The 22,779-nt window shown below is 48.4% G+C and overlaps 1 protein-coding gene across 2 annotated transcripts in view; it reads right to left on the bottom strand.

Annotated features, from left to right (window-relative positions):
• Positions 1–22,779, bottom strand: part of MMP17 (matrix metallopeptidase 17) — a 123,388-nt gene that overhangs the window by 10,395 nt on the left and 90,214 nt on the right. For both annotated transcript variants that reach the window (XM_059713439.1, XM_014598423.3), the window contains 4 exons: positions 17,069–17,352; positions 11,654–11,830; positions 11,401–11,500; positions 5,736–5,818 (listed from right to left, as the gene is read on the bottom strand). In XM_059713439.1, coding sequence (XP_059569422.1) covers positions 5,736–5,818; positions 11,401–11,500; positions 11,654–11,830; positions 17,069–17,352 — 644 coding nt within the window. The remainder of the gene's footprint in view (positions 1–5,735; positions 5,819–11,400; positions 11,501–11,653; positions 11,831–17,068; positions 17,353–22,779) is intronic.

The raw sequence follows: 22,779 nt of genomic DNA, 5'->3' as shown, positions 1-22,779 counted from the left end.
TGCATCGCGTACAGTCCAAAGGCCTGTAGAAAAGGTGGCCTCCTGCAGCCCCCAAATGCTACAATGGGCCAAATTTTTTGGGGACAGCTCAAGCAAACTCTGAAACTCCACTCATTTACGCCCATGGAGAATTAGCTTGGAGGTGTTTACCCTCACTAAAAAAGAAGCAAGCTGGCTGTGCTGAGCGGAGGGAGGGGATGAACATAAGGCCAGGATTTTCAGAAGACCCTCCAGGAATTTTGATGGGAAATTAGGAGACAGCAGCCATGGGATTCCCAGCTGGAGTTTCTGTGGTCCTGCAGCACGTTTCACAACTGCATTTCCCCACTGACGTCTCTCTCCAGAGTGCGAGCTGGAGAGGAGGGAGCACCCCGAGTGCCTACCCTCTCTCACGTTCTTCTCATCTCTGCTGTTCCCGGGGCCTGCCAGATATTACTATGAGGTTATTTACACTGGGTTTTGCAAAGCTGAGCTCCCAGGAGAGGCGTGAGCAACCCAAAGCACAAGATGCTTCTTCAGATTTGCATTCAAGACGCTCAGCTCTTTTTCTACGGAGCCGGCAGATTGTGACACCACCTTTCAAAATTTCATGGAAATTAGATGTTGGCTTAATAATGCAGGAGGCAAAATTCCAGCACTTAAACATCTGCAGAGTATATATATGTGTGTGTGTGGGGGGGGGTATTACAATTAAAAGAATTTATATCATCCGCTTGTTCTTCTGCTCCGTTTTGCATATTTGCTCTATCTGACTGAAACCTATGTATGAATAATACATTCAAACGCATGAGGAATTGCCATAATTACCAATTCTTTTTAAGATCGTTAAAAAAAACCAATCTCCTTGCATTCTAATTGTGAGACCGCAGTACATTTATGGAAACGTATGTAATTAAATAAAGATGTTCTTTGCATTTCTGATGAGGCTTGCATGAGAAAAGACCAGATTTCCATCAAATTCAGAAGAAATACAGCTTGGCAGAATTGCTTCTTTAGTGGATATGGATCTCATGTTAAAAGTACTCATTGCTAATTCGCCCCGTTACTCTGCAATTTAGCTGCTCTTTTTTCCTCGGCAGGTATACCAACTAGCTTTCAAACTGAATTCAGTGTCAGGAATAGGCTCGTTGCTTTGACAGGCTATCGCCAACAGCAGACGTACAGCAATTGGGGTAGTAGTGAATTCAGAAGCCAATGGCTCTCTGGGGTCCACAAGCATGCTGTCATTGCACTCCGGCCAAATCTGCCTGCCAAAGTACTGGATTTATTGGACTACCCACTGACCCACGTGCAGATTTTTGGGTAAGAGCTGTAATTACTCTACAACATAAAGCCACGTTCATTTAAAGTTAAAAAGTTTGATGCAAAACTGGGGCAAACCTGGTGATGAAAAGACTTGCCTTCCTGCACTCCTTCATTATAAATGGGTGATGGCTTAATGCCACTTGTGATATTGGTGGCATGGTGGTTTTGATTCCAGCTGTGCAACGTTCTTCGGATTGAAGTGCCCCTGGCAAGACCACTGCAAGCCCTGCACACGCACGCCTGAGCCCAAGTTTGATAATTTAGGCTGCCTGACATGAGACACCTAAAATCAAAGCTTCCTGACTTTCAGAAGTGTTGAGACGGCACAGCTCCGCTGCAGTCAAGAGGAACAGCAGGTTTTAGTCCTCCGGGGCAACTAAAGATGTATGTTCTCTTTGAACTGTGCCAGTGGGAGGGCTTGTGGAACAATCTGCCTGGTCCAGCCTGCTGTTGTTTTTCCTGGTTCACAGCACTGGTAGGCAGCACTTTGTAAGGGGAACTGAAATCACTTATTGCTTCACCTTGCAGCGAGCATCCAAACATTCATCGATTCATAGATGTTAGGGTCAGAAGGGACCTCAATAAATCATTGAGTCCGACCCCCTGCATAGGCAGGAAAGAGTGCTAGGTCTAGATGACCCCAGCTAGATGCCTATCTAACCTCCTCTTGAAGACCCCCAGGGTAGGGGAGAGCACCACCTCCCTTGGGAGCCCGTTCCAGACCTTGGCCACTCGAACTGTGAAGAAGTTCTTCCTAATGTCCAGTCTAAATCTGCTCTCCCCTAGCTTGTGGCCATTATTTCTTGTAACCCTGAGGGCACCTTGGTGAATAAAGCCTCACCAATTCCCTTCTGTGCCCCCGTGATGAACTTATAGGCAGCCACAAGGTCGCCTCTCAACCTTCTCTTGCAGAGGCTGAAGAGGTCCAGGTGCCCCAGTCTCTCCTCATAGGGCTTGGCCTGCAAGCCCTTAACCATACGAGTGGCCCTTCTCTGGACCCTCTCCAGGTTATCCACATCCCTCTTTAAGCGCAGTGCCCAGAATTGCACGCAGTACTCCAACTGCGGTCTGACCAACGCCCGATAGAGGGGAAGTATCACCTCCTTGGATCTGTTCATCATGCATCTGCTGATGCACGATAAAGTGCCATTAGCTTTTCTGATGGCTTCGTCACACTGCCGACTCATGTCTATCTTGGAGTCCACTAGGACTCCAAGATCCCTTTCCGCTTCCGTGCCACCCAGCAGGTCATTCCCTAGGCTGTAGGTGTGCTGGACATTTTTCCTCCCTAGGTGCAGCACTTTGCATTTCTCCTTGTTGAACTGCATCCTGTTGTTTTCTGCCCACTTGTCCAACCTGTCCAGGTCTGCTTGTAGCTGTTCCCTGCCCTCCAGCGTGTCCACTTCTCCCCACAGTTTTGTGTCATCTGCAAACTTGGACAGAGTACACTTCACTCCCTCGTCCAAGTCACTGATGAAGACATTGAAGAGTATCGGTCCAAGGACCGAGCCCTGCGGGACCCCACTGCCCACACCCTTCCAGGTCGAAACCGACCCATCCACCACGACTCTTTGGGTGCGACCCTCCAGCCAATTCGCCACCCACCGGGCTGTGTAGTCATCCACATCACAGCCTCTTAACTTGTTCACCAGTATGGGGTGGGATGCCATATCGAAGGCCTTCCTGAAGTCTAGGTATACGACATCAACCCCTACTCCTGCGTCCAGGCGTTTTGTAACCCGGTCATAAAAAGAGACTAGATTGGTCAGGCACGATCTACCTGCTACGAACCCGTGCTGGTTTCCCCTCAGCATAATTTGTCCTGCCGGGCTCTTGCAAATGTGAGCCTTGATAATTTTTTTGAAGACTTTGCGTAGGATGGAGGTGAGACTGACTGGCCTATAGTTGCTCGGGTCCTCCTTCCTCCCCTTCTTGAAAATGGGGACCACATTGGCCCTTTTCCAGTCCTCCGGGACTTGGCCCGTGTGCCACGAGCGTTCAAATATTCCCGCCAGTGGCTCTGCAATGACGTCAGCCAGTGCCTTCAACACCCTTGGATGGAGCTCATCCGGGCCTGCTGACTTAAACATTCAGTCCCTTGAATTCAGGGGAGAGCTCCTCTGAATTCAGCTTACCCCAGAGCTCTTGAGCTGGATCCTCATCTGGGGTAAGCTGGATTCAGAGGAGCTCTGCCACTTTACACCTGACTCTATATCCCTATTTTGGCTTTTCCATAAATAGCACATAATGCCAGTGTCAAATATATGCAAGCAGTGAGCTTGGAGTAGGGTTTCACTCAAATAAGGTCTCACTCTCAAGGGTCTTTTCCTTGAAGAAGCTCAGTGATATTTCTTACGTGTCAGTCCTCATCTTCTAGTTCCCCTTCTACCTTATTGGTCTTTGGAGCCAACATCCCACTCTGCCGGTGGCAGCAAGTAACTAAGACAGTGCTGCAGAGGGAGTGCCTCACAGCATCTTCTGACTTGGGCTGCATCAGCAGCACAGATGGCTTCAAAAGCTCTGGTCTCTTTGCTGGAAGCCTCAACTTCCATCCAGCAGGATATACTGGAGATGAGATCAGGGCTGGATTAATGTATAGGCAAACTAGGCACATGCCGTGGGCCCTTAGTTGCGAGGGGCTCTGGTCCTTCTCTCTGTGGCGGCGGTGCAAATGGCCCCCCCTTCCCTTCCCTTCCCTTCCCTTCCCTTCCCTTCCCTTCCCTTCCCTTCTTAGCAGTGGCACTGAGCCCCATTTCCCATGGGTGGCAGCAGGAGGGTGGGGAGGTGGGTCTCAACCTGCCTGGGGCCCACAAATTTGTTTGCCTAAGGCCTACTAAAGGTTAAATCCAGCCCTGGATGAAGCACATTCTCCTGGTTCACAGCCTCAGCGAGGGATGCTTTTCTTCCCCCTGCCTTGGACAGTGGCTTCCAATCTTTGTGCGTCATGGGCCGCACTTCCAGTTGGATTGTTTCCCACGTTTTTTCCAAGCCTGAGCATTATAACTACATTTCCATGGGGCTCACAGCCCCATTCCTCTCCCACTTGGGGTCATGCCCCCTAATTTGGGAACCACTGCTTTCAGAGATTTGTTGGTGTTGTTTTGAACAAACAATTGCCCAAGACGGGGAAATCAGATGGTGGCATCAGCCAGACACCCCTCTTCCTGCACTTCAAAGAAACCCTGTAGAGAGCGGGCAGGGAACTGTTCTGTATAGCTCAGGAGGCACCAAGGGGCTTCTCTTAGACAGTCGGGCCCTCCTGGAGATACGCTGGCAGCAACTGTTCAATAACATGGAACCAGATGGTTCTGTAATTGCGTGTGTGTGTTATCTTTGGATGGTGGTGAATGCACTGCATGGGAGGAAAGGCAGGGGACAGAGAGAGAGGAAGGGAGAGACAGAGTGTGAGCTGTTGCTTTTCTGCGCATCCCTGGGTCACTGAGATTTCTGCTTTGATATTGCCAATATTGAAATCAGTCCTTTGCTTTGAAATTCTGGGCAGCATGGTGCAATGAATCAAAGAGCAGAACAAAAAGTACTATACAGGGTCAAGGCAGTGACATACTGTTTCCAGAGGTGTAAAACCCACAGTATAGGCTGACATGGACATGCCTGTCAGGGAGTTAGGAATGGAAAAAAATTCCTCCTGAACCCCAGTGATTAGCTGGTGACCTAAAGCATGAAGTCTCATTTCCTCATTAACGTATCGGCAGAGATTCTTCTGCTCTCCATACTTCCCTAATCATTCATCCTAATCTCTACTAAATTCATTAAAGGGAACCATTAACATTTCAAGGCACAGAGCTCTATGGTTTCATGCCCATGCCTTGCTAAAGAATACTCTTTTAACCTGTACTGTTTTTTATCGCTGGGTTTCCCCTTGTTCTTGGTTGAAGAGAAGCACCTGGCTTACTGCTCAATAGTCTAGATACCTTTTTGCCACATCCCTCCTGGTTCTCCTCCACAAAGCTTAATCCAGTCACTGTCATCTCATGTGAAATCTCTTATGACATGCCTGTTATCACTACCATTGCCCACCTCCAGGCTTCTTCTCTAAGTCTCCTTTGCTAAAATTAGGCCTATCCCAATGCTTTGAAACATGTTCATCCCAGCAGGCCCCTGCCTGCAGTGGGTGGCTTGGTTCACATTTTACTGGGTGTTAGGGGGCCTTAAAGGTCTAAGCTCCCTTTATGCCGCCAAAATGTGATCAAATGGCCTTAGATGTCTGGATTTGGCCATTAGTACAGGAGTTAACAGAACGCTCCTGTTTGTAAGCTGCACACACTCTGACTGCATATACTCAAAGTCCAGGCAAAGCTGCCCTCCAAACAGCATGTATAAATGCAACCCCGCAGTGTGGTGCAGAGCTACGTATGAATCCAGCCTGGCAAAGACCATCGAGCCTATTAGCAGCAGAAGTTGCTTCTTACCTTTGAAAAAGAAAGCCTCGCCTCTGATCTGAGCCACCGCGTCGAAGTGCGTGTTACATCTGTTGGGCACGTCTCTTCTGAGGCTGTGGAAAGGCAGAGCTCACATGAACTGCAGTCCTACCTTTGCAGCAAGAAGAAAATCCCCCTCCATCTCCCCTTGCCTGGGCACCTCTTCCCAGAGCCAGGAGCACAGGCAATTCAGTCTTCCTCATTTTGTCTCCCACCCGCTGCTCTGTCTCTTTTGATCAGGGTCGAAAACAACTCCCCCCTGAGCTGGCTGAAAAGAATCTGCAGCCCCGGGCTATAGAGACTGCGGAGTCTGATGAGGTGCTGCTCTATATTGACTCCTCTGTGAAATCCTATGAAATATCCTATGAAATATGAACTTTCATTTCTACCCAGAAGAACTTTTACAATCTTTTCCCCAATGCCTGATGAAGGGGGTTTGTGCCAGAAAGCTTGCAATTAAAGACTTTTTTTTTGCAAAACTGTCATTGGTCTAATAAAAGATATCATCTCTACTACGAGCCCTGGTTGCCTGCTCTATACAGTAATTCCACAGGTGGTTACAAGCTCCATGGGTTTGTTGTACTGCAATCCCCCATCAGCCCTGTTCTGAATCTACCCATGGCCTCAGGGTCAGGATAGGTTTTGGGCACAAGCCACATGAAACCATTTCGGAGGACAAGAGAGACTGGGAGCCAGGTTCTTGCTGTAGCAGTGCATCTGTAAGTGCAGAGTAACTCCCGTAGAGGCAATGCCATCTCTCCAGCTTCACAGCAGTACAACTAAGAGCGCCGTTTGACCCGCTGCACTGAAACAGCAGGACGCCTACTGACTCCAAATGCCCACATGCTGACAACAGCCTGACTTCAGCTCACCGGACATCAGTGCTTACAGCCAGAGCTCAGAGAAGTTAGCAGAACAAAGCAGCAGGAGCTGGAGCTGCAGGGGAGTCAGGGGTGTGCGCCGAAAGGGCAGGGAGTGATTAGCTTGGCAGGGACACCCAGCTGCTGTCACGGGTGGGAGGGAAAGGAGGGGGATGGTTAAGAAAGCCCTGGTAGAAATGATGATTGATGGAGAAGTAAAGGATAGCTGAAGCATGCACACACAAGCTGCTCTGAGTGAAGGGCAAGCCTGAATCTAATTTGCTAATAGAGGGTCTGTGTGGTAGCTTGCCAGCAACCTCCTCCCAGACATCTCCATACCTTATACGCCAGCTGCGTGTTTGGCTTGGAAGCTCACTCTCCTATTGATTCCCAGGGCTGAGGGATGGAGAGATGATGTGTTAATGGACATGGCTCTCCATGCCGGCAGTGTGTGTTGTGGGGTGCTGAAGGATCAGCGGGAGAATATGCTCTTCTCTCCAGGCTCCTATGCTGCACATGTCCCTATCTGAATGCTCAAATAAGCCCCGGGCATATGATGCAGCATGAAGGGCCAGCTCCTTGCTTAGACGCATCCCAGCAACAAACACGACAGTACTGCTAAGGATGTAACACTGCGTGCCTTCTGACAACATAATTACCTAAGCAACATCAAAGCACCAGAGAGGTTGAGATTAGTACCCTTATCCTTCTGCTCCTAAACCACTTGGCATGAAGGCGCACCCTCCTGACTGGCAGCAGCAGTAGGCCCCAACCACTTGGTGGCATTAAGCTTCCGCATATGGCCAGTGCGTTGCCAGAGATTTGCTGCCTTGCGGTGAGAGGAGAATGGCCAGACCATTATCAAGGGAGCTAGCTTGACAGCGGGTGTCTAACTAAGCATGACTAATATGGTACGTAAACCACAAACATAGGTAGGAGGATGAAAACTCTCTGCATTCAACTTAATGTGCTTTCAAACTTTTCACTCTCTCTTGGGGGAGCTGGAAGAGCATGTTAGCAAGAGCCCATCTCAAGCTTCTTTGAAATCATCCCATTTCAGGGCACATCCTAAATCAAATGTTTTCCCAATATCCCCTCCGCTTGACAGTTCTACTTATCATGTCCAGCATTTAAGACATGTGCTCCTTCTCAGGAGGAAAAAAAAAAGCTCGTGTCATTTCAGTGAGCTCTTTTATCTCCGAGGCACACCACCATTATAGAAACAGCGTTCCAGCTAGCTGAGAAACATCTTGTAGGAGAAATCCAGCAAAGTCCACGGAGATTCACCAAGAAAGAATACGACTGGGTAAAGACACAGGAAGAGGACTTCTTTACTTTTCCTGTAGCAGCTATTGTTGGCGACACACACAATACAGGTAGCTAAGAGTTTCAGGAGTGACTAGCCATTTTGGGGTGACAAGCTTGAGATGCCTTAAAGGAGCCCCATTGTCAGATAGGAGATGCTCAGCACTTTACAAAAATTAGACCCCTTCTAGGTCCCTCATCATGCACACAAAATTAGTGGTCCCTTTGAAAAATCTGGCCAAAATCTCCATGAGGATGTAACACAAAGGCTGACTCCACCTCCATCTGTGCTACACATACCACCACTTAAGAAACGATAAAAAAAGAGTTGCTAAATGTTAATAATTTATAGGTACAAGTGTATCTATAGAAAAAAATATGTACACACACACAAGACCTGCACAAGGACGAACTTTTAGCAAAACTTTTAGGAAATTAAATATAATAAATAACAAGACTGGATCTACAATGTCCTCTTTTGGGGAAGTTAAGGTATGGATCCAAAACCAGAAGATATTTTGGACTTTCTTCCTAAAGGAAAAGAACATCACGCACATGCCCACACGCATATGTGTAGGTGGGAATTGGATGCTAAATAAAACAATAACCCAAGCACAGAGGAGGAGTGATCATCCCCTTATTCCTTATTATCTATAACATCCCTCACCACCCTCTGAGCTCCTTATTTACGTTCTAGTCCTGACTTTACACCTCATTAAAGCTACTTCCCTACACTGGGTTTTATCTTTGGGCGGCTGTAGCTTTTAACTCTTTCATGCCCAAATGACCCAGAGCTTCACAATAACCAAGTGTGCAAACATGGTGCCTGTGTGCAGAATGAGCTTGCCTCGGTGGCTCTTAGATGGGCAGAATGAATGGCATGTGGTGGGGAAAGCTCTACTCAGGACCCCTTAAAGGGTCTTTTCAAAAGTCTCAGAGATTCATGTCTCTATCCTGGGTAAGCAAATACTGAATGCCTCAGGGTGGAGGACATAAAAACCATTGGACAGTTGAACCGAGTGGAATGAGCAGGGGAAATAGATGGAAAAGTGGCAACCCTACTTCTGCCCCACTGTTCTCCATATGTTAGGTACTGATATTAGCTCCAATACCAGAGAAACAAGCACTGGATAATCCTTCTTGAATGCAGTTATTCTCATAATCTCCTTAGTAGTAGGTTATAGGAATAGTTATCCCCATTTTACAGACAGAGAACTGAGAGACTGAGTTGCCCACAGTTACTCACACGGTCTGTGGCAGAGTGGTGGACTGAATCCCAGGCTAGCACATGCCAAGACCCAAGCTTTTACATGCCTTGAGTGTGCTAAGGCAGAGAATATGGTTGTAAAGCAGTTGCTGCTAGAGCCCTGGAAGAGCTCAGAGGGAATCCCAATCCCTGTAAAAGCATGACCGTCTTGCCTCTAGAGGAAAGCAGCCAGACCAAAGGGGATGAAATCCTTGGCTAGTGTAGCCTCGAAAACAGGAAGCCTGACCTACTTCCGAATGTGCCACTGACCTTAGGCAAATCCCTTCACCTTTCATGCTCATCCATCCTGTTCAGACTGCAACTTCATCAGACAGAGACAGCTTGCTAGTATGTGCTTGCACAGTTCCCAGCATAGTGCTATAGCGGTGCAAAGTAACAACAGCTCCACTGAAAGCCTCCCTTCTAGGCCTCCACATGCTCAGAGAGCCCTTCTGCTCCTGTAGGCTCCTGGCCAGAAGTTGTTCAGGTATCCCTAAAGCTTCCTAATGCATTCAAGACTGCTAGATCCAGAAGCCAAGGTCTGCTTAGTCTGAGAGCCCTAAACAAGGGAAGGGGACCTGTCTGCTTGATAACACATTTGGTCGTAGCAAACATCTCCTGAAAAGAAGCTGTCCTGGAGCCAGGCCACTCCCTGCTCATCCCTGATCCACCCCTGGAAGTACCTTAGCCAGTTGCTCATATGGACAGGATACCCTAAGCTGTGTGTGCACAAGCCATGAGACTGCAGAAGAAGCCTGATTAAAATTTCATCTAGGATAAGTTAGCCTAAAGGGTGATGGGGACAAATTTCCCACAGTGCTGAGCAAATCTTCAGTGATGCTGGGATATTAGGGAAAAGCAGCGAGTTCCAAGATGATTCTGGACTTCATGGTGCTCCTTGAAGGACTGATAATAGCCAGGGGCTGCAGGAAGATGGGGGTCTGCCATTACTGCTGTCAAGCATTTCAAGGGATACTTTTCTTCCAGATACAGATGTGAGAGATGCAACACTGAGGTTTGCATTTTAAACCAGAGATTTAAGATACATCTTAACTACAGGCAACAAAGGCCAGAAGCATGCATTTGGAAGGGCTGGATGACGAGGACTCCTGCAGCTGAGGGTCACACTGCTGAGACAAACCTAGATCAAGGAGTAAGCAGGGCTGACACTGAGGCCTTGGGAGTCTGTAGCATGAAGTTCAGGCTGCCTCCCCCTTTATTTTCCAGTTTCACTCCATCTCTTTTGCCACCTTTCTGTTCTTAGAAGTGGCCTAGCATGGTGATGCAGCTGCCAGGAGCAGAGGAAAGGGGATGTCCAACAGCAAGGGCATAAGGTGAAGACATTAATGACCACTGAAGGATTCTCCCAGGGTCACTTCTCTTTGCTGCTATCTGCCTGGTTTAATGCCCTCTAGACAAGAGCCCTTAGCTGGAACTGGCTGTCTGTGGGCCCTGCTGTGTCCCGCCCATTACACATTCAACAAGAAAGGAGTTTATTAAACTCGAGGTCTAGTCACGCCCTTCCTGTGGAAAGACTGTTGGGAACTCAGGTGGAGTGTCTTTCTCTTCTCAGGGTGGTGCCTCTAGGTGAAGGTGTGGCCATGATGTCCCACGGGACCAGCTGCTCCCAGTGCATCCCATCTCCTCTCTCTAGCAGGGCTATGACTACCTTTACCGGGCTGCGGGAGCAGGGGAGGGACCAGGAATTAAAAGGTGCGGATTCCACAGCCACGTTAGGCAGGTCACTAACATTTAGGGGATACATTTTCCTCTTTTGCCTCCTCAACCCCCACAGCAGCTGCACCTATGATATTAGTACTCCCTCAAGAGCCAAGTCACCACTTGGCTCCAGATACCATAGAGCCTTGTCTGAGCAGATAGGAAGTATACCGTGGGTAGTCAATGCAGGGGAATTACCACTCCGCAGCCTCGTGAGTCCTTGCAGGGGCAACCCACGTGTCTAGAGACAGTTCTCATGGTTCCACCTCTCTCCTAATCCTGTGATGGGAACTAGTCATGGCTTTGTGGGGAAGAGATGAAATAGTGTGTCTTGGGTCACCCCCTGCCCACTTCCCCTGGCTTTAACTTCCCCTTGAGTTACCCCCTGCCCACTTTCACTGGCTTTAACTAGCTACCAAGAGGAAACTATGCAGCCCAGAGGCACTGGACTAGACACTCATGCTTTAGTACTGGCATCCTTCACGGAAACATCAGTGACAATGCTACATGAAGGAACTCGGCTTACGGGATACTGGAGCGGTTCTCTGGCAGCTCTGGCAGAATGGGGTGGTCATCGGCTCTGGTGACCTCTGGCTTGGCTGTCGGGGACACAGACTCCCTGACTCCTGGCAGGAAGACAAGGAAGTGTTAGAGGGAGTGCCTTCCTCACCAGGGGTATTGCATGCTCTAGAGAACAGCTGTCTCTATGAGGCACTGGGGATGGAAGTGAGACATAAATGCCAAAGGTGGGCATGGGGATGAGAATGGGACACACTAACCATACAGCTGCCAGATTCGGACTTTGTCTTCATAAGGCAGGTCATACTTCAGGGGATCCCCCACTGGGCCTTGGTAGTATGGTCTCATGATAGACTCGATGGCAGAGATGTGGGTCAACCCAATGGCATGGCCAAACTCATGGACTGCCACAGCAAACAGGTCCATCCCATGAGCATCTGAAAACAAAATCATCATCAGCACCATCAAAATAAGGGACGCTGCACACTAATCATGGGCCTGTGGACTGAGGAGCATGCATCTGTGTGCTTATGGGCTTTGCATCGACATCAGTGGGAAGGAGTGCAATCTGATCTTTGGAACAGGACACCAGAGACACATTTATGTGGCACTGCACTGACCTCTGTGCTCTTGCTCTGACCAGGTAAAGCACCCCACACGGAGGTCTTTGCTGCCAAGACCAGACGCTTCTGGTCCCTAGATAGCTTTTTTAAAAGTAGTCTACGTCTCTCTACGTGACTCTATGTAGACCAGGGCGGGCAATTATTTTGGGCAGAGAGCCGCTTACTGAGTTTTGGCAAGCCATCGAGGGCTGCAGAGAGCCGCTTACTGAGTTTTGGCAAGCCATCGAGGGCTGCATGACAGGCAGCCCAGGGCAGATAAATATTAATTTTCTAAATTTTTTAGGGCCCCATGGGCTGGATAGAATGGCCTGGCGGGCCGCATTTTGCCCACCCCTGATGTAGACATACCCTAGGAGTCTTCTAGACACTGCCTGGCCCTCGTGCACTCCTCTTCAGCCTCCTCAGGGCCCTTCCCATAAGCACTTCCAGAAAGATTCCCCTTTGTAGTGTCTAGTATATTGAGTATATATAACACCCCCAGTTCCTACTCTTTCCTAAGGTTGCATTCTGATAAAGGCAGCCTTCCCTGGCCCACCACACACATACAGATACACATGCACAGACACACACTTTCCACACTGTTTGCCCTTACAGTTGGGCCTTATCTTGCTCAGGAGATGACACCTTGCTTAACACCAGTCTCCCATTTTGGTTACTGACCCTTTAAATTCCATGCCATGAAACAGGACAGGCTGACCCCAAGCACCACTAATCCTTAAAGAGCAGACTGCCACGGTACAGGACATTTTTAACAATTTCAGACCGTTTGTCTTCAATGTTTTGTCAAGTCGAGAGAGTGGCTGAGACTCGCGCTTCCCTGCAAAAAGTTTCAGTTTTGACAAATCAGCATTTTCTGACAAAAGACATTTTATTTGAAACTTTCTGAGCCGTTCTAAGATGAAGCCCTATAAAAGAGTCCTACTGCACTCCACCACGGCTGCCCCAAACACTGCGGCGTCAGCACTGCCAGCTCTGCTGTTATGGGCCATTGCTATAATACCTGGTAGCATGTAAGAGGAATCGGGCAAACAAATCAGACTGCAAGACAGCTAGCCAGGCATTCCCAGGAACCCATGGGTGTAGAAATTAGGTCACGTATGGCCCGACTGCTGTGCAGCTGTGAAGCATCACTGTGCTGCACAACAATCAGCTGGAGGATCTCCGTGGTTTCTGTGCAAGGACTGGGCAAAGCCTTAGGTTGGCCTTTTCTGTCAAAGGGCTTTGGGGAGTGGGGCAGCAGGTGGGGATAACTAGCTAGGAACACAGCCAGAGAGTGCACCGATGTCTCACACTGCTCACTTGCTAACTGCAGGAACTAAGTACGGCCATGCCGTCTGAACTCTAGAGGAAAAGAGCGTGTCTGTGATGTGCATGGTTCACAAAACTGAGCTTCTGAGCTCAAACTGGCTCCCACTGAGCTGCCCTCTTCTCTTGTAGCCTAAGAAGGAGATGGGGCAAAACTGTGTTCCCAAGCTAGTCTCCATAAATTTGTCTCCCTAGGGAAGTGCTTATGAGAACAATCCTCCTTCCTTTCTTCAACTATTCTGCTCCTCCCACCATAGCTTCTGCAACATCTGAGAAGATCCAGGTAACACTAAATTGATTCCCCATTCATCATACAGGTAACACTGCATTGGTCATTCTTCTTTCTCACTCTTCTCACAAACCACAGCAGCCCTACCCCGCTTTCTGCTTGCAAATCTCCTCCTTTGCCGCCTGAACTCTGGTGCCTCCTATCAAGTCTACCACAGGAGTCTCCTTTGAATGGCTGGTCCTGTCCAGAGCAACACCGCTATGATTCAGTTAGCGGGCAGAGGTTCTCCTCTGGGATGCTGGTCCCTGTTGGGATCCTTAGTGGGCCTTGCTCTGATTTTAAATCATGACAAATGCATGGTTCGCTCTCACTGAGCACTGCAATAAAGTAGAAGCACTACCCAAGCATGGCTCTGGGAACATCCTTCTGAGCCTTATTGAAGAACAAGGGAGAGCTCCTACTAAAAGTAGTGACTGATTTGCACTATTTCGCTCCCCCAGCCCCCGCAGCTCTCCAGAGAATGTGTTTTTTGTTCTGGGTTTCTTTGCTGAATTTCCCTTTTCTTTGATGACTATTATTTACAATGTCTGTAAACAGCCTGGATTTTTATAACCTGGGCTGTTTTTACCAGCGGATAGAGAGAATAAGACATGTGCTTTTGGAAGTTTTTATGCCGTTCTGACAACCTTGAGGATATTTTTATGTCCCCTACCAAGGTGTTATTTTTTTAAATCATTGGGGAAAGTGAAATAAATAAAAGAAGTTTAGACAGTCTGGGCCATTAAAAAGAACCACTGAAAATCTCATCCCCTTGTCTCTCAGCACCTTCTGGATGATATAACCCTCCAGAGACTGTTTCCTCCTGCCCTGGTCTCTGCATTCACTCCCTGAAGATAGGCATGCGGAGCTGCGTCTGCCTCTGTCAGTTAATCTTATCTAATACCACCTGGTCTTATGAATGCATGCTCTTCCCTTTTCCTAGGGTCCAGGAGTCAGGTTGCTAAGATAAGCCAGCACACAGAAACCAGGTCCTAGTGCCAGAGAAGTAAGGAGCTAACTAGCTTGGTTTTTTTGGGGGGTGGGGGCACTAGCTGAAGTTCAAACATTCAACAGTTGCCAGTAGGTGCCCAATGTGAGCCACTTAGGGGCTTGTCATTAGGAGCATTTAGCCCTCCCAACTCTCACTGAAGTTGGGGAGTGGTGGTGCCAGCACCCTTTGAAAATTAGACCTGCCTACTTCCAGTTGGACACCTGAAAGGGGAAGCACCCAGAATTAGAGGTCACCTTTGACAAGCTTGTTCTAAACCCATCAGGGATGTTCCTAGTCCATCAGTGCAAGCAGGACAAGCCCTGGTTAGCATCTACCGGGGGTTCCCTTCGACCGGTTTCCAATCCAATACTGAACTGCTCAGCAAAAGCGGTGGCAGCTCAGTAGAAGCAGCAAAGCAGTAGACAGAGCAAGAACCCCACTGAACTCTGCACAGTCACAAGGACCAGGAAATTTTCCCGGACGACCTAAGACGCCTGGTGAATCATTAGCAGAACAGGAGGATGTACATGCTTCCATGGCCCCCTGGATGACCCATGTCTGAGTCTGTTGGGAGCAAGAGGAAGAACCAGATGAACAGGACAGTGTTTTGATGAAAGTACTTAATGGGTAAAATAACAAAAGGCCAAGGTTTTCTGTTGTGAGGAAGGGAAGGAAAAGGCATCTGTCTGTCAGATTTGGTTTTGAAGGTGCCAGGTTGTCCACAGTAACATTAGCAGCCTGCTGCGTGGCGTGCAAAGGGAATACACTTCCCTTTAACCTTGTTTGAACCCTGGGGGATATTCTGCTAGCCAACTGGTGGAGGGGACAGAGGGGAGCAGAAAAATCCAATTAACCAGAGAAAAGAAAAAAAGAGAGATGATATTAGTCAAGCTCAAGGAGGAAGATTAGGTCTAAATGAAATCATTAAGCCCAGGCAGCAGAAGCCCACTGGGACACTGGCACAGGAGGTGGTGTGACAAGTAAATTAGCAGCTGGTGACTGGAGCAGCAACACTGTCAAACTCCAGCCAACATGAAGCGTGGGAGATCTGATCACCTACAGATGGCCTGCACAGCTGAGGCGCACTCATGCTTAGAAGACTCTTCACTTATTAAAGCTGTGCTGTTGGCTGGAAAAAGATTAAAGGGAGATTTTTTTTTAAGTGAAACTTCTTCTTGCCTTAAAGGAGAGTCTTAATTGGGTGGAAGAAGTGTTAGTAACAACAACAGTAATACCACTAAGCTTTTAGATAACACGTTTCATCACACCCCTTTCTAAAGCAATCAGGAATAACCCCATTTCACAGATGGGGAACCTGAGGTACAAGGCAATGAAGCTGGTGAGTGCCAGAGTGTAGGAAGAGAACCAAGGATGTTCTGAGTCTTAACCCAGTGCTCTACCCACCTTGGGGGGGTGGCGGGGAGGGGAGAGGCCAGCCCTTGTTTCCAAGTCACTGGTATTGCCCTGTTCTCTTTCCCCGGGAGGTAGAAAGTTGGTTATTTGTCATGGGAAAATAGCAGCCTTCAGCTTGGCCTGTCTTGACAGCAGTCCCTCCATTCCCCAAGCAAGCAGGGATCTCTGGGGGTGGGAGAAGCTGCATGGTCATTCTGCAGCTGGGGGGGACACTAGGGCAATGCCAGACCCCCTGTGCCAATGAATAAGCAAAAGGCTGGTTCTCTTTTACTTCATCTACTGTGGTCTCAGTGACACCTACGGAAAAAGAGTGGATATGCAACCACACTGACCCTGGAGCCTTTTATGCACAAGTCAACCTTGACTACACACGAACCCACAGACAACAAGTAGGGAAAGAGCAGGGCATGAACCTGAAGGCTGAGTCTGCCTGGGGAACAAGGACTAGGAAGCTGAGGCAGGAAGGTGGGCAGAGGCTATTCTAGGAGGGGTCCCATGGCATAAGGGGTGCAGACACTGTCATCCTTCCCCCCTGCAGAGCTCTGTGCAGTGCTGCTGATGGGCTGTGAAGGGAAACGTACCCTGATCCCACAGGGGAAGTGCTGCAGTGTGAAGCAATGTGCCATTGCTTTCCCCACAGCTGGTCTCTGTATGCCTGTGCTGGTGCCACAAGGTGCTTAACAAATCTGTCAACCAAGAAAAGCTCTGCCCTGTAAACCCCAAGGCAGCCACACTGATCTCCTCACTACCTAGCCTAGAGACCCAGAAGCAGGGAGTTAAGAGCTGTAGGGAGGACAGGGCAAGGAGAGTGGAAGGTTTGGGGATGGACCAGCAAGATATGGAAGACATGGGAATACTCCATTCCCATGTCTGTGAAGAGACAGCATTGGATTTCTGGGCAGAAGAAAATGTGCTGGTATTTGGGGACATGAGGATGCATCTTTGGGGGGATATGCACACTGCACAGGGCTTCAAAACCTCAAGTGCTGGCACAGTGGATACATAAATCATTAACGTAAAAAGAGTGGGTTTGGGAGAAGATGAGTTTTGCTGCAACTCTCTTACCCTGACATACCTGATGATCGGAAAGTCCAATATTCATCGTCATCGAAGTGAGTATCTCCGGCGGTGTGATGATCACCGGGGAAGAAAGCGTGCGCTACCGTGCCGCCAGGCCCGTCAAAGGGATACCCGTCATTGTGGTCTGCCTTGGAGAAGTCTATCTGTATGTCGGCATTGTTACCTGCCACTTCATGGAAATTCAGTGGGGTGATGTCGCTCCAGACTTTCAGGGCATAGTACATGAGGGCTCGGACAGTGTCGTGGCCCAGCTGCGATTCTTTGGGGAAGGTACGGACTCTGGGAGCGGAAACAGAAACAAGAGACATGGCTATAAACAATCAGGCTCAGCGGGTCTCCTTCAGCTGTGTTGTTCTGCGGATCACTTCCCAATAGAAAGGCCATATCATGGATTGATCTCATTTTCCTTGTCTAAAAGCCGCAGACTATTCTATAGATAGGCCTGTCCAGGGCCCTCTGCCCACTGATATACCCAGTCCTACATTGCTTTCCTCCATCTCTGCCTATCGCCAGGTAAAATGCCAGGTTTGGCCAGCTGTGTGTGGAAGAGTTGCTCTGCCATGCATGCATCTAGTAGAAAAGCCTAAGAATTCATCCTGGGGCTTTGCATCTCACCCATAAGTAGAGCTAGTTGAAATTCAGAAGTTTCCATCCTGCAAGAAATCCTGACTTTTCAGAATACTTTGGGTCCTGAATCAGAATGAAAATTTATCATTTCCTGTGAAACAAAAATACCACAAAAATCTTTAACAATCAATTTAACCTGAAAGTTCAAAGGGTGTAGCTGAACCCAAATGTGTTGGTCTTGTGGAAACGTTTCCAAACCCTGCATTTAAAAAGTTGATAAAAATCAATACCCGTCCATAAAGCATTTCACTGGTTGCCAATCAGTGTTAGCCAAAAGAGAAAAAAAATGCTTTTGATAGAAAAAGTCTAAGTGGCTCTCCCATTTAGTAATGATGGACACGTCCCTCTCAAATAGCAGCACACCCACCAAGCTGCAGGTTGAGAACAAACCAAATAAACATTTACTATTCATTGGCACCGCTCTGATCATCTAGTCCCCACTCCTGCAAAACAGGCCACAGAACGTTGCTCATAATTAAATGGTTACATAGAACAAGCCCGTTGCAGGAAGTGACTAAAACCATCTCAGGTAATTGCAGGCATCAGATAAGGATGTCTTTACTCACCCATCATCTCCCTACGGGGTAGTTAGAAATCCCACAGAATAACACATGATAATACGACGGGCTCCCCGGAAAAAGCTGGAGGGCTTTGACGGAGCTGCTGACACCTGCCTACTGTTTCACATGCTTCGAGACAGGCAGGCAGGCAAAGTGGATTACTCCTGTACGCAATTAGTGGGACACCAAACCCCATCGCCCCCCAATCCCACCAGAATCAACTCATAGCTGCAAATAGCATCAGCAGCTTCTGGGACCGACAGAGAAGAGGCTTGGCACTGAATGCATCTGGGTAACATCATAAGCTAAACACCGCTAAGAAAGATACCACGTTAAGGGCCTAGGATAAGCATCAGGACAGACAATTTTTAACAGGGGGAAGAGCAGAGTGACGGTGACTTTCTACACCTCCAGAGGAATGGGAGTGAGCTTCACTTTAGAGCCATCCCAAGAGCTGTCCCCACCTGCTCCTGCCGTATGTGGGTGCCCGGTTACTCAGCCTGGGGACTTGAACTTGGCTGGAGGTGAATATTAGCCACATCGCTCCCCTTCATGCTGCTGGAGCTGGTGCGTCTTTACCATGCTCGCCCAGGGGAGCCTCTGATCTTGGATGCCAACTTGAGGTGTATCAGCAAAACCTTCCACAACAGAAGCAACTGGATGAATATCCAACTCTCTCTCCGTTGCGTGTGAAGGGTACCTAAGACCTTTCTTTCTGCAGCAGGCCATTGGCCTAGTCATCAGTCTCCCTTCAGTCTCAGTAGCACCTGAATAACTGTATATAAATCTAGCACATACCCAAGTTATTCCAGAGATTAAAATACCATATCTAGGGAGGACCTGGTTGCTAGGACACTGGGCCAGGACCGAGGACTATTGCATTCTTCTCCTGGCTCTGCCACTGGCCTTCCTGGTGACCTCAGCCCAGTACATTTCTCTGCCTCAGTCTCTCCTGCTGTACAATGGGGACAATGATTCTGACCTCTCATGAAAATATGCCTTGAGGCCTATCAGAGATGAGGGCCATGGAAGAACTAGAAATCATTATTTTTCATCCCATCCTCTAATCCAAAAACACGCCGAAAAGCATGAATTTAGGGAGAGGGCAGCCACAGCATTTATTTTTTGTGTTCAGAAAGGTCCAGAATCTTTGAAGTGACCCACGGTATATTATCATGCTGCAGGCATAAACAAATAATCCCAGGCCCTTTATTCACAGCCACCTTTATTTCCCAGGAGCATGCTGTCAGGATTTTTGATTCAGTGTATGACGTGGTTGCAGAAGTTGGGCTAATTGTTTTAACACAATTAGGAGGAAGATGCTGTAAAATATCAATGGGATGTTCTAAAGCAGTATTTTGTCAAGATCCAGCGAGAAGAAAATGTAGCCAGGACACGATTCAGGTGCACAACAGAGTACATCATTTACCTCCTACCCTTTCCTATTTGTATTTTAGCAGCGTCTGAAGGCTCTGGCTGAGATCAGGCCCCGTTGTGCTGGGTTCTACATGCAATAGGTTTATAAACTCAATATTAATCTTTTCTGCAGGACAGTAATCCCTCTTAAGGACTCCTCTCAGGCACTCCACTCTGTAATTACAGCCTGATCCAAGTCATCGGGGAGAAAACCCTCACTCCCCGGTAGCTTGCTTGCTTCCCCCCCCCACTGAAATGGTGGCAACATAAAATAGTCAAGCCCTGGAAAACAGGGGGCCTCAATAAGAAGTCCCTGAGGTCCCCTGCCAAAGAAATTCTAATTTTGATAGACTAGATCCTGCAATCGTCAAAAGTGCTTTAGGCCCAACTCCTAAGGCAAGCATTTATACACGTACCTTTGTCTGCTCCAACGCGCCGGAAATCCAGCGCTTCAGAGCGGACTTGATTAATGGAGTCTGCAGAGCATGCCAGCTGACGTGCCCGGCGCCGCGTCACATGCATTTGTATAAATGGCAAAATGCGCACCAGCGCACAGGAAACAGCAGCGGTGCGCTTTTGAACTAAAGCACTTTTGATATATTTTAGTTTAAAAGTGCGCCACCACCAGTTTCTCAGCACTGATGCACATTTTGCTGTTTATACAAATGCATGTGCCGCAGAGCCGGAAGCTTTTAAAAATGCTCGGCGCTATGGTGCATAGATGTGTACAAATACCTTAGGCACCCAACTCCCGCAGAAATCAATACCTCTGACTATACGGGCCTCGGGAAAATATGACCTGCTGAACCATACGAGGAAACTGGTGGCAGAAAGATGAGAAGCAGAGGGTTGTTGAGACCTTAAGGACACCTGAAAGTCTAAACTCTCCCACAGCTATGCAGCTGGTCCACCACAAGCTGTCACCAAAAAACCTATGCCTCTCTGACTACACTTTGTAGCAAACCTTTGCACGGCTTAATTGTGCAGCCCACATGAGTGCCTTATCTCTGGAGCCGGCGATTATCCATTTGTACTAAATACAAAGGATCCAATTTAAAAATTCATTTGTTGTGGCTTGATTCATTCATTCAGAATGGGCTCTGTGTGGCAAGTGTTTGCCTCTTAATTCGGGTGAAGTGCTGCTGTCCATTTTGTTCTCCATTTGCAAGGCTTGCCTTTACCACCACAATTGGCACAACAGATCAGTCTTCTGCTTAATTATGCAACCCTACATAAGGTCTGCCTCAGCCCCATGCCAGTTTACAGTGAGCATGTTCAGCAACACCCATCACCACCACTCGGAGGGGAGAGCAGACTGTAGTCAACAGACTGATCAATGCTCCACACTTGAAGCACATTTCCGCTGCTGAGAGTGCAGCGCAGAGTGCACCCAAGCAGGCTTAGATACCAGAAAAGTGCCACTCGATACGTTGCCTGAGTATTAATACCCAAGTATCAAGTGAGGTGGCTTCTGCCGCCTACACAGAAACACTGGAAACCGGTGCACACAGCAACTCATTTCACAACCATCACCAGATAGCCTTAAGATTCAAATGCATTTTGAGAGCTGGCAGCATAGCAATGGTATCAGCACCCAAGAGATGCACAACTGCATGGGCTGTTACCCACCCCCGAGCCACCCCAGCCCCTAGTAAGCCCTTGCCTAAATCACTTAATGCCCAAAGCCCATACCTGATTGACATATTTCTGTCCAATATTGAAAGCCATCCATCCCAATGATTATATTTGGGTTTCTAGGCTCTTTTTCCTCCCCACCACATAAAGGCAAAAGCATTAATGTGGTATGAGAAATCAATTCCTGTTTAATGAAAACACTCCTTCATGCTGTGCAACCCTGAAACTAGAGGGAAATAAAATAAATGCTGATGACCACCAAACATAACAGATTATGGATCGCCTGATAACCCCAAATTGATTTTTTTTTTTTTTGCGTAATTGAAAATGTATACGCTAGCCACCTTGGTTTAGCAAATGACACTTCCCTAGCGGGCCATGGGGCGTGTCCAGTAGACTGTACGATGCCAGACCAACTCTGGCACTCACCACCGACAACTATCTGCCTCATCTATGCCAAAGGCTGGGATCTCTATCTAGAAAAAGTCAACAGGAGCCTATTTCAACACGGGTGCAGCCAGCTGATGCTATCGGGGCTCTCGGCTTCAACATGATGTGTCCTACCCAAGAGTCTCATGGCAGATTACAAAGACTTCAGGCTCCCCTCCTGTCCACGTCCTTTTTTCATTGGTTCTCATACAAATAGGCAGCCTCCAGCTCCAGGACGAGCAGCAGCGGCACGGGAGATAATTGATTCCAGGGAGAAGATGCTGGTGAAATCAAATTTCACAGCCCGTTTCCCAGGCTGTGAAAAGAGCAGCTGTGCTGGAAGAAATGAAGAGCAATGCAGGTTGATGCAGCGCTTCGCAAAGCCTGTCCCTGAATTCACTCCCTGTCTTATCACCGAGAAGACAAGCGTGCCACAGGGGCCGGGCAGTGACAAGCAGTGGCAAGGCTGACATGGCTGGCCTTTCTCTCTGCAAATTACAACACCTGTTGCAGACGTCCCATCAACCTGAGGTGCTTCCTCTCTGCTCCGCTGACGCACGGTTTCATGCAGGGGACTCATGCATACCTGAGATCAGCTCCTTGAGTGCTGCCCGTGCTGCCTCGAATGCTGCGTTATGACAGCCACAAACCATCACCGCCTCTGAGAAGTGACGCTCCTGCTCCTGCCTCACCTCCTCGTGTCTGCTGCCTTGACTCATTCCCTTGCCTGACCCTCAAAGGAGGGCCCCACAGCAGCCACAGAGAGATAAGTAGCTGTTGGGCGCTTTGGCCCTGCTTGCTTTGAACTCAGGCAGCAGAGCCCAGATGGGGAAAACTAGGAAGATACAGGAAAGCAAATAGCATGTTAATGGACTGCGCCGCTGGGCTGGTAGAGCTCTCCTCTGATGGTGCCTCTGGCTCTGCTACTTCATATGCTACGGCCCAGCGAAGAGAGGAAGGCCTGAATTATTCAAGGAGCCAGAGATACTTAAAATGAAAAGAAACTGGTAAGTTCAGAAAGGAAAGAGGAGAGGAAACA

The sequence above is a fragment of the Alligator mississippiensis genome, chromosome 10, assembly GCF_030867095.1.
Source record: "Alligator mississippiensis isolate rAllMis1 chromosome 10, rAllMis1, whole genome shotgun sequence".
NCBI classification, from domain to species: domain Eukaryota; kingdom Metazoa; phylum Chordata; order Crocodylia; family Alligatoridae; genus Alligator; species Alligator mississippiensis.
This window is presented reverse-complemented; position numbering and strand designations above follow the sequence as displayed.